We start from the raw sequence: 12711 nt of genomic DNA on the forward strand, positions 1-12711 counted from the left end.
CTGCACAAGGGTTTTCTAATCATCAATGAGCCTTTCAACACCATTAGCTAACACAATGTAGCATTAGAACACAGGAGTGATGGTTGCTGGAAATGTTCCTCTGTACCCCTATGGAGATATTCCATTAAAAATCAGCTGTTTCCCGATAGAATAGTCATTTACCACATTAACAATGTCTTGACTGTATTTCTGATTAATTTAACGTTATCTGCATTGGAAAAAAAATGCTTTTATTCAAAAATAAGAACATTTCTGAGTGACATCAAACTTTTGAATGGTAGTATGTTCACACACATTTATTCAGTTTATTTGAGCAAGGTTCTGATATCAAGCAGGAGAAAAAAGTTGACAGAGTCAAAGTTTTTTTGACAGCAGATCAATTTGTAATTCTGGAGAACAGGAAGAGGCCCTGCAGTGAGCTGTTGGTTGAACTTTTGTTCTCCATTAGCTAATTAGTTGGTGCATAAATTGAAAATGAATGAAATGAAAAGGAATCTGGCTACAAGATCAGGAGAATGATTTTGGAGCGACTTACCTGCTCATGTCCTCCTGAATGTAAAGCGACAGTAGCTGTTTGGGGATGCTAAACGACAAAGTACACTCCTCCATTTGTTCCCGCACAAGCATCCACTTGCTGTCCACTGTTTGAAATCTGTACACCTTGCATACTGGATTCCTGAACACTGTGAGAGAGAGAGAGAGAGACAAGAGGAAAGGACAGAGATGTAAAAAAAAAAACACCATCTGACTCAGCAGAAAATATGGATCGCTCCAGAATTGGAGCACATTTTATGTCCCACCGATCAGATTTCAAATAATCCATGTACAAAATACCAAACCATGAAAAAAGAAACACTACAAGTAAGGAATGTTTGAAAATATTGTTTAAAATACTAAGCAAGTCTGGAGTTTCCCCTAAAATGCCATTTTTTTCCTTGTAACATCAAACAGTTTTCCTAAAGAATAGTTAGAGCAAAGCTATGTTCTCTCTTGTTTTTTATGTTTTCATAACTTTGTCAGCCTTCACTGAATGTCCCACTCTACCTCATATTATCAGGAAAAGAATAATTCTTTTGACTTTTTTCTTTCATTTTCCATCAGTCAGTTTGTCCTCTTGGTCAGCAGTAACAGCTAGCTAAATATCTAGCTTCTACTGCTGAGAAAAAGCTAACATTAGCATGGATTAGCAACCCTGTTACTGTGATTAGAGTAAGGTTAGAAAAAACAAATAAAACATGGAATAAAAATGGTATCATTGATGTGTAAGCTGAGCCAATCAAGCCTTTGATAGTTTATTGTCTAATACTGCCGAACATGTAGCAGAAAAATGCAAAAGAGAAGGTTTATTTTTCAAATATTTTGAAGCCCAGATGTCCTCCAATTCTGAAATGACCCTTATATCACTTTCTTGTCAAAGAAATTCTAAAGATAATTGTTCTTAAACTTCGCTTACAGGTAAACGGAGCATCCAAAGTAAGTCTGTGAGCTGCCTGACTCAAGGACGCCACAGAAAAGACAGAAAGTCTTCAGAAGTCGCATGAGGTATGAAGCACAAATTAAATTCTATAATCAATAACTGTGTCTGCCATAGATAAGGCATTTCTCATCTTCCATGGCCTTCTCTCTCCCTCTCTCGGTCCACTTCAGCGGCAGCACAGCCAACGAGAATATAGACTAAAAGATGGAAACCTTGGTCCTGTTAATCTTTGCCACTTTATTTCGTCCATTTCCATTTTAATTGCTTGTTTATTGCACAACACTGAGGCAGAGTTTGTTGAATCCTTCTGAAACTTTGCTTGCTAACCCCGCCGCCCATTAGACCTGATTCACATTCAACGCCATCTTCTTCATTTTTGGAGAGAGTGGCTAATAACAGCAATCGAAGGCTGGAAAGGAAAAACAGCTCTAATGCTCTTATCTGCATGCTGGCAGCAGAGGGCAAGAAAGCTGTGAGCCTTAAACAGTGTTTACTACTCCTTTTCATTTCAGAACTGCAGTCAGTAAGAAAGTCGCTCAATAAGTCAGAGCTGAAGCACCCGGGGTGAAACATCGACAATCTTGCTCACGGTAGTCAGACACGCGTCGCAAGAAAATGTTTTTGCTTGAATTCAAAAGTAGGAGTCATATTTCAGCTGCCACTGACAGCACAGAGGAAAAAAAAAAACATTCCATACTGTTTTGTGACACAGTTTTGCCCCAAATTGTCCTTTCTTCAAAGTCGTCCAAGTGTCCCAGCAATTAATTCTGATGCTGCTTTGTCATTTGTCCTCCAGTGTTAACGTTCAGCGATGCCCTTCAGTGCAGATGGAGTCAAGAAAGGTCAACAGAGCGGGAGATTTTATGTAGTGAGCTCATTAATTTAAGACGCGATATCATGACGTCTGATGCTTTAAAAAGTGGTTTCAACTGTGTTTCAATAATAAGATGAAATTTAGGCGACTGTTGCAGACCAAAAGAACAAAAACTGACTTGCAGAACATAAGAAAAATATTCTAACAAGACAAAGTATCTCTTCAGAGTCACTCTTTCTCATCAAATCATCTGATTTTTTTTTTAAATTCTGCTTTCTCATTTACCCGAGGTTTAAAAAGCATAAAACATGGTGCTATACAAAAACATTTGCAAAATTTGAGTTTGATATATCAAATACTTTTCAAGACATATAATCAATAAATAAATACACTACTGTTCAAAAACTTTGGGGTCACTCAAAAATTTCCTCATTTTTGAAAGAAAAACTTTTTTTTTCAATGAAGATGATATTAAATTAATCAAAAATCCAGTCTAGACATTGTTAGTGTGGTAAATGACCTGTTTTAGCTGAGCTTTAATGGAATATCTCCATAGAGGTACAGAGGAACATTTCCAGCAACCATCACTCCTGTGTTCTAATGCTACATTGTGTTAGCTAATGGTGTTGAAAGGCTAATTGATGATTAGAAAACCCTTGTGCAATTATGTTTTCATGGAAAACAGAAAATTGTCACAGTGACCCCAAACTTTTGAATGATAGCGTATATTTTTACACTACCAGTCAAAAGTTTGGACCCACCTTCTTATTCACTGTTTTTTATTTAATCTACGTTGAGGACAATAATACAAATAACTAAAAAAAACATTGAGTGAGAAGGTGTGTCCCAACTTTTGAACAGTAGTGGTTTTATATATATATATATATATATATATATATATATATATATATATATATGCATCTAAAATTGCCCGTTGACCCAGCTTCAGCATGTTTTCTTGCACATTAAAATTTGAGGCTATGTTTTAATGACAATCTTTCAGGACACAGAACATTAGAAAAAATTAATTTTCCCTGTAATTTCTCATCACACCTTTGAATCTGAATCTGTGGTGAAAAATCAAATTGAATCAATTCTTTCATACTTCACGAAATGGTGCTCATTAAATTTAAATGTGCGAAAAAATGTGCTCAAAGTGCCTCGATGGGCAATTTTAAAAAGAAAGTATTGGAAGGTGCCTGTATCTATCTGAAAGTTTTCAGATATCATGTTAAATATCCATAGTCTATGATAAAGTTTCAAGCAAATCAGATATGTGATGATTTGTGACGAAATAACCCAGTACCATCAGCCCACATTATTACACGTTATGCTGACAACATTCTACTGTTTTCTTATCAACAAGTCTCAGGTGAGGAGGGAATCCAACAATAAATCAATCCTACTAACAAGAATTGCATGTGCATCCAAAGCCTGATATCTGTGCCAGTAATCTTCAATTGTACCTGGAAAGTAATAAAGTCCATCACTGAGCTGTCGTGTAAGTGTGAGTGTGAGTTTTCATGGAAAACATGAAATCGTTTGGGTGACCCCAAACTTTTGAACGGTAGTACAGAGACCAGACAACAGAGAATCTCTAAAGGACAGTAACTGTACGCTAAATAGACCATAGACAGGCTTGTGATTTTTCCACAAAGCTGAAGATGATGTTAAAACTAATGATGATTAAGGTTAAGACTAGCCTGAGAACGATCCCCGAACGGATTCATAATTGCATCTAAATTAAATGGGAAATTCAGGCACAGCCGGCGTGGGGATTAGAGAAAATGAAATGGATGACAAAAATAAATGGGGAGCAAGAGACACATGGAGAGAAAGGGGTGAAGACACAACCTTAATCGGAAGAGCGACAGTTGCTGACTTCCACCTCCGTCAGAGAAGCGGATTAACCCCTGAACTCCCCCCTGCCACCGCACTAATCTGACCACCAATCAGACGCCTCCGTTTCCCTTCCTGACACCTCTTAAGAAAATGACTTCCCGAGATGCGCTGTGCGTGGGCTCCCCTACCTCCCCGTTCTCCGCATGCTCATTTTGAAAGGTAATAAAAGTGGAGGACTAAATTGCATTACCCAATCTGGAGGTATCTGCGGGGAGGGTATTGTTTTGACAGGCTGCAGATGTGCACCTGCAAACATGGCTGCAGTTCACTAGTTAATCACAGCAGAAACAGTAAGCGACAATGACACCATGACAACAGGCGTGGGGCTGCTGGGGAGCTCGCGGAGAAAGTGGGAAATCCGGATAAAAAGAGAAAATGGATGTGTGGAACAAATGGATGCATGGGATGAAAAAAGGAAACTAGTTTCCCCGAGTCTCCTCTGAACAAGGACTGTGAAGTTTCAACACGGCAGGAGTTGTGACCTTTTCAAGTCTATCCCTTTTCTGTCTTTCATTTTCTCCCCACTATTCTCTGTCTGGCTGTCGGTGTTGCCGCTAAATTAGTCTCCAGCAGCTCGCATGGCATCTTTTGCTCGTCTTCAGTAAATCTACAAAGGTTCACCTCATTGTCACATACAGTACCTGTCTCCTGCCTGCCTTTAAACACCACTAAAACAGAACAGCAAAGATAGAAATGGCTTCATCAAATAGGATACCTCAGAGACGCATCAACTCTCCTTAATGGAAAGGTTACTCAAGGGCAATTTAAAGTTAATTATATGCAGAACATTAAGGGACTTTTAGATAAAGATATTGCAGGATGTTAACTACCACAATGCATTCAACTCATTATAATACTTTTTAATAGAATTACAGTGTTTAAAGCTTTTCTTTGAGGCCATTATAAGGCGAGCTCTCACTTCCTCTGAGAAAAGTTTGAAAGAAGTAATACTGAGAAGCAGGAAGACAGGGAAATTAAAGCGCGCTTTAATTGCCACATTATTCGACAATGAAAGGTGGAATTACAGGTGTTCTGGGTGTGAATCCTACCTGGCCCCGTCAGTGGGTTATTTTCTCTGTCCACGCAGGAATGGTGCGCAGACTCACAAACCAACGGACACTGAAAAGGAGAAAAAGAAAAGAAGCAGAAAGAGTTGACAACAAGATCTTCTTTCTGAGACAGAAACAGGCATGGCGAGATACTTCTCCGAGACAGGCTTTGATCATATCACCTATGACCACAGCCTGATTTCTACACTTGATTTGACAGCTGCAATGAATTCGGCTGCAGTTTGGCTATGAAAATCCCAATTTAGCTTTGTCACTCAAAGCAGTGTAACATTTCTGTCAAAGCGGTCGTCAGCAGATTCCCTCTGTATTCTGTGAAATACAGCTTGTTTGAAAGCCAAAAAACAAGCTCATATTAGTGGATTATAAATACATTTTTAAAAAATGGGACAATGTGAATAGCTGTTTGGGAGTTTTTATTGCTTTTTGCTTTGCATTTGCTTCATTTAGCTTGTATCACAATGTCATTTAATTTCACAGAAACAACCTGCTGTGGTGACAAACTAATAGAAATAGTGTTAGCTACATTTACTACATGCATGCTGCAATCACTACGCTTAATAATTAGACTGGTGTCGGCCACGCGGAGCAAACGGCTACGGATAAACTGTTCTCGTTTCACTTCACACCTTCCAGCATGTTGTGTTTCTGCCGTGGCAGCGAGGTCACAGTCGGCAGCCGCTGAAGGAAAACACTTGCTGTGACTTCACTGACTGGGTGGTGAACGGTAATGCCATTCCAGTAATTATCAGCTAACCATAATATAGTTCCCTCCTTTGATAGTAAATTCCGACCAACATATAATACTGTGCAATAATGTGGGTCATTCCAGAAATGGACGACATTTTACATCCCACTCATCACATTGGAAATAATTCATGTACAAAATACTAAAACATGCAGTTGTGTAAATTTACTTGTCCTAAAAAAAGACCAAATCTAAAAGAGCTAGAAGAAAAGAATGTTTGAAAATATTTTGAAAAATACCAACTAACTCTGGAGTTCTCCCTAAAATGCCATTTTTCTCTTGTCCCACCCCCCTGATGACCAAATTGAATCTCAAATAAAACCGTTAAAATTCAATTTAAATCCGCTTTTTTGGTATTTTCTTTTTTATTGATGTCTCTTGTTATTATGGGAAAAAATGTAATCAACCTAATATATTAGATAATGATTTATATGCATGAAACATGTGTCCCTCAACAGCCCTGTTTTAGCTGGTAGAAGAAGAAGAAAACTGTGAATCACACGAAACACTGGAATTAACATCATCAAACAGTTTTCCAAAAGAATGTGTAGATACTGTAATGCATATTATCAGGAAAAGACAAATTCTTTTTTACTTGTTTCTTTATTTTTTTCCATCAGTCAGTTTGTCCTCTTGGTCAGCAGTAACAGCTAGCTAAATATCTAGCTTCTACTGCTGAGAAAAAGCTAACATTAGCATGGATTAGCAACCCTGTTACTGTGATTAGAGTAGGGTTAGCAAACAACACATAAAACGTGGAATAAAAATGGTTCCATTGATGTGTAAGCTGAGCGAATGAAGCCCTTGATAGTTTATTATGATTATTGATGAATATGCAGCAGAAAATTGTAAAAGAGAAGGTGTATTTTTCAAAAATGTTGAAGCCCAGATGTCCTCCATTTCTGGAATGACCCTAATACAGTACAACCTTGCACGTCTTACCTACTATCGGGACAACACAGTTTTAAGCATTCAATTATATTGTGTCAATAGAAAACATATCAAATATTTTTAATGTGGCTATTTTAAAATTTGAAAGAAATTCTATGAAGAGTAAAATCATGCAACATAAGATACAATCAATCAATCTTTATTTGTATAGCACTTTTCCTCCGATGGAATCGTACCACAAAGTGCTTCACAATATTAAAACATTGAAATAAAAACAAGAAAATCTTTTCCTCTCACCCTGGGTATGTACAAGCACGCGTGCAGATACAAGAAAATAAACTGTTAAAAAACCTGTCAAGTGTTTTTCTTCTCACACATCCGCTTTAACTGAGACACATTTACCACTCAGTCACTTCTTTTGTAACAGCTTCTTGTTTTCTGACAAAAGTAGATAAAGCCATCCTCCTCATGGCCAGCCAGCTGAAAAGACATTTTTTTCACAGTGGATTTTATCATTTACACTATTGTTCAAAAGTCTGGGGTCACCTAGACAATATGCTAACATAACTGCACTAGGCTTTTCTAAAAATCAATGAGCCTTTCAACACCATTAGCTAACACAATGTAGCATTAGAACACAGGAGGGATGGTTGCTGGAAATGTTCCTCTGTACCCCTATGTAGATATTCCATTAAAAATCAGCCCTTTCCAGCTAGAATAGTCATTTAGCACATTAACAATGTTTGGACTGGATTGCTGATTCATTTAATGTTCCTGCATGTGGCTTTACCACATTGCATTGATATTGTCAGATTTATTATAAGCAATTGTTGATATTACACTATAAAACAAACAAATTAATGTATATATTAGTGTGAAAGTAGACCACCTTGAACACTCCTTGATGATTATGTGTGTGATTCCGCATCAAAGCAACACTGACAACTAACAGTCTTTGTTGCTCGCTGTACGTCAGCGCTGCCCTATTTGATGAACCATTTAACACAGCTAGACAGTCAAATCTGTCCCCAGAAAAGGACTTTAATGACTGCTAGGAACAATCCATCACCTCTCCTAGCCTAGAAAGTGATCCTGAATAAAACAGACACCAACCAACATCTGCAGTCCCAGACACAAACCCCCAAGTTAAATTTCCCCATTTAACACAACGGCCAAAAACAACATTTGGCATTTGGAAATTTCAACTAGTGAAACCTCTGATAATGAAAGGTATTAAAAATGAGCAAAGGGCCACAGCTGTGGAAGGAGTCCCATTGTAATTGTCGGCAGCAGATAGCATGTGGACGATGGCTCTTTGATGACTAAAATATGAAAAAGAGATCAGATCAAAAGTGACTGGAGTCTCTTTCTAATTCCAGCTGACTGTTTTTTGGTGGGTCAATGGGAAATTCATGAGCGACGGTGTCCCAAGCAGTGACGAGGGCTGATCAAACAAGTGTCTCCATGAACAAAAATGGAAACTGAGGCGGCACTAAGCTAGCTTGAACTTCCCTACAAGTGAGTCTCGAGTCTCATGTGAGCCGTCCCTAATGTTTGTCATAGCCCTTCCTCTTTCCTGCCTTCATCTTCTTCTACAGCAGAAATGACACACACAAGGGGAAATGTGCTGCGACAACATGCTCGCACACGCACACACACAAACGGAGGGCAACACATTCATCAAGGCGACATGGGCAGATTGTCAGTGACACTCTGGAGCCTAGCAGGGAACCTCCCTGCACCAGAAACAGGGGTGGGCAGAACCGAAAGCCAGTCAGCCATGTAGAAGCCCTTGGTCAATTATATAAGACAATGATTCATGCATGGGCGCACATAGAAATACACACAATTAATTACACACACACAACAGCGAAGGCCTACAAGTCTCCATGCAGTCTTACACAACTATGCTGTGAATGTCCCTCTTCACAGATATCATTAAAGCTATTTCTTTGCTTTTAAGCACTCGTCTGCCGCCTCTTCAGCTCAGACTCGCTTGGAAATTGTTCCTCCACTAGAATAGTACAGAAAATTAAGTGAAATCAGAGTACATACAACTTCATTTCTGGTGTGCCGGCACCCCATTCGGATGACACAATCTTCAGTTTACTGTCAAACTCAGAAGGAGAATTCTCTTTCTTCCTTTTTCCCTTCCCTGACTATGTGAGTCACACTTCGGAGCTGAGTTAAGCGGTATGTATTGTAGGAGATTAGAATGGAGCAGGAGTGTGGCGGTGGCGAGGAGGCCACGTCCAAGAAGTATTTTCTTTGTCAAGTGAATAAGGGTTTCAGGGCTGGCTAGAAAAAAAAAAATCAACCCAAGCAGAGCCGCATGTGTCAACTTAGTTAGATTCTTTACAATCTTTTCAGTATCAACACAGAGACGACGCATATGCCCTCACGGATACACACATTGCACATACACACATCCTGTAAATCCCCATTAGGGTTTACTGAAGTTTATTTAATCTCATTGGAGGACTCGAGCAGTGCCAGTCTAATCCTAGCATTAGCACGAGGCATCTGGTGCACGGAGGCTCCTGCTCTGTCTAGTCAGCCTGCGACTTTACCTTCTGTGATGGTATGTCGGTGGTGATGTGGTCTACATCAACCTCCTCCATCTCCCCCATCTTCAGACGGCTCACCACCACTGTTCCAGCAGCACACACACCATCAGATGACCTGAAGTCAGTCAGGAGGACAGGGGGGAAAAAATAACAGAATTAGCCTCTTCATTTGATCTGTTAAATAAAAAAGACCGCTCAGTTAAATGATCTTTTCCTCTGGCTGCTAACCCTCTATGGGCCTCAGAAATATTAATCTTCATGTTGGGCCCCCCAAACTCTCCAAACCTAATAAGCTTATTTCCAGCCTTGAACAGGTTGTGAAATTATAAAGCTGTGTGAATAAAAAGTGGAATCAGGACATGGATGCTTGCACTGCGGCGATTTCTTTTTCCTGACAGATTTTGCAGAGGAGTTTGCATGCAGAATAAAGCCAAGTGTGCTCCGCTGGGGAGTTGATGGGGGTGAAGGAAAGAACATTTCGTCTAACTGTTCAAATGGCGGCCTAATAACCCAGCCTATGTGCCCTGACAGAGACAAAATTGATACTAGAGTTTTCATATCACAGAGCCCGACCAATCACTTTCCCAATCATGGAGCCATGATTAAGGAGCTGATAGAAAATCTATAGTATTGGCAGCAAGACAGACGCTCTCAAATGAAGAAAAATGGTCCCTGGGCATCGCCGGAGCAAGTCTGATCACCTTAACAGACCCATCCCTAATGTGCTCAGTTCCACTCCAGCTGGAGAAAATATTGGATGTTGTGCGCCAGCCAATGGTCTGGGGAGACTTGGGGGAGAAGGATGACACACCCCTGCCTGAGCAGGAGAAAATGGAAGGACGGTGATGGAAGCAGAGAGGATGCTTTCAAGGCCAATCCATCTTTGTCTGATACGAAGAAGAATATCTAAACACACCCAGGAGAAAAGGGGAGAGGGAGGAAGTGCTGCGAGGGACTGCAGGAGAGGAGGACTGGGAGCGCAAGGAGGGAGATGGAAGCAAAAGCGTCTCTGCAGTGGGACACTGGGAGCCTCAGTTAGGGCTTAATGTCGTACAGCAGTCTCAGAGCAGAGAAAATAACATTGGCTGGTTTATAAATCTAATCATTGTCCCTTGCCAGACACCTGTCTCAATGTTTATTCCTCTGCTCATCTTCCTGTTTCCTCCCATTCCTCATCATGCCCCCCCCCCCTTTTCTCTGTGCAACAGAGGACTGAAGCACGGTAAAAGAAAGTCACCCTGACTTTCAACAAACACTGCGTACTGACAGTGGCCCGCATGTAATCGAGAAAATGGAGATTAACATGCATCGCATTCAGCGATAGTCCTCCCAAGGCAAACCATGGGGGTTACAGTGGCCCTCTACTCTTTAGATTACTCTGCCGCAATCCGCTAATGAAAGTCTCCATTTAAACAGACAGGAGACTCCGAATTGCTTCAAGATAATTGACTTACAGCACGCCTTTGAGAGATATATTGTGATGTGTTTGATTTGCAGCCAAACATAAACTCAGCACCTGTCTCAAATGCAGTCTTTATATCTTATTGTCTGGGAGGAAAAGAGCTCTTCTACAGCTCATTCAAGGGGGTCCAAATGATTCAATTTAGCTCAGTTGCTCTGCTCCTGCATGGAAAAAGGCAGAGATTTCCTGCTGCAACACACCTTTTAATTTCAAACTACAGTATTTTAGCATGCATGCTACCTGACGGCGAAGCAGCTTTCAAGGTTTTGATGAGAGCTGTGGTGGAAAAAGGAGTCCCATCCATTCCCATTCCCATTCCCCTCCCACATCTCCCCCTCCTCTACCTCTCTTTCCGTCTGCTTGAGCTGGCACGAAAACAAATCTGCAGATTGTTCTTTGCCTGCAAGCCTACCTTTTTTTTTTCTATTTTTTTTAATCTAATTGGCCAAGGATCTCTTTTATGACAACACTTAATCAGATGACTTTGTTCAAGTGACAAAAATAATGTGCATAAAATGTCTGCCGTGAATTTGGCACAATTTTAAAAATAATTAGTTTTCAAGGAAGTGCCCTACCTTTAACAGTTATTTTCCTTTAAGAGCCTCTCTTGCAATTTACAATTACATTTCCCCTATGTAAGGGCATGCAGTGTAATTTCTGTCAAATAATCTGTACTAAAAGGCTTTTGATGAGCCGTATACATTGAGCGCATATACACCGTGCAGCAAAGGCTCCAAGGAGAGTCTGTGCTATAAATTGTAAGTATAAATCAAAAGTCTACTGCTGCGCATTAAATCTTACTTTCCCACTTTCACAGAAATATAACAAAAATTAACCTCGATATAGATATAAGAGTTGTACAGCATATATTTAAGTTAGAAATTCTCTTACTCCCCAGTAGTAGTGAATTCGTTGTCACTGTGGAAGCTGCTGCATGAAGCTAACGTTAAACTTGGAGCAAATGCTATTCCCCCCACCCCCCCACCGACGGCACAAATAACAACAACAGGGCAAATGAAGCAAAGTGATGTCCAATACATCTTGTTATAACCTCTACAAAAACAAACTGAACACGTAGAAGATGTGGTAATTAATTTAAATGAGCAACAGATAAGCGCCAGGGAGATGTTGCACAATTTGACTTGTAATTGAAAGAGAAAGCCAGCAGACAAAATGCTGATTGTGAGATCTTTGCACTGTAGAATCTGACCATCATTCTGTATTTTCCACTGCGGTATTATTACCATTATTATTTTTCAACAAATTACTGAAAATACTATCATTAATACAGTTGCGCTACACTTCTTTAGTGGCTGAATGATAGATGGTGAAGGTTAATATTTGTGAATAGTTGAAAATGAGAAGTTAGGAGTTGTAAAGGGCTTGCACGGCATTCTGCTGCGAGGTCTGAAGACTTGGTGCATCCTTTACAAGGAGTGTCTTCTCTTTGCTCATAATTGCAACCTGATACAAGGTTTTACTCAACCTGTAGTATGAGAGTGGCAGAGGCTTGAAATCGTGTAGAAATCAAGGCAAACAATCTGCTTTTTGTACGTAATTGTTAGATATTGCAGTAGAAGAGCAGTGGGATCTGTACCATGGCAGTTTTTATGTTGATTTAAGTTTGTTGTTGTACTTAAAAATTCCAGGCAACACATGATACATAGAGTACCATTATTTATCTGCATTTTTTGACATACTAGTGTGCAGTCTTTATGGTGTTTTAGTAAATATTTCATTGAGCCAAGCAGGTTGATAAAAGGCTGAATAGGTTTGTGACAAC

At 39.8% G+C, this 12711-nt stretch overlaps 1 protein-coding gene across 4 annotated transcripts in view; it reads right to left on the bottom strand.

The window, feature by feature from the left end:
* Nucleotides 1-12711, bottom strand: part of inpp4b (inositol polyphosphate-4-phosphatase type II B) — a 221976-nt gene that overhangs the window by 80746 nt on the left and 128519 nt on the right. For all 4 annotated transcript variants that reach the window (XM_051946193.1, XM_051946192.1, XM_051946194.1 and 1 more), the window contains 3 exons: nucleotides 9470-9581; nucleotides 5243-5312; nucleotides 536-683 (listed from right to left, as the gene is read on the bottom strand). In XM_051946193.1, the coding sequence (XP_051802153.1) occupies nucleotides 536-683; nucleotides 5243-5312; nucleotides 9470-9581 (330 nt within the window). The remainder of the gene's footprint in view (nucleotides 1-535; nucleotides 684-5242; nucleotides 5313-9469; nucleotides 9582-12711) is intronic.

This window comes from Acanthochromis polyacanthus, chromosome 3 (assembly GCF_021347895.1).
Source record: "Acanthochromis polyacanthus isolate Apoly-LR-REF ecotype Palm Island chromosome 3, KAUST_Apoly_ChrSc, whole genome shotgun sequence".
Taxonomy (NCBI): domain Eukaryota; kingdom Metazoa; phylum Chordata; class Actinopteri; family Pomacentridae; genus Acanthochromis; species Acanthochromis polyacanthus.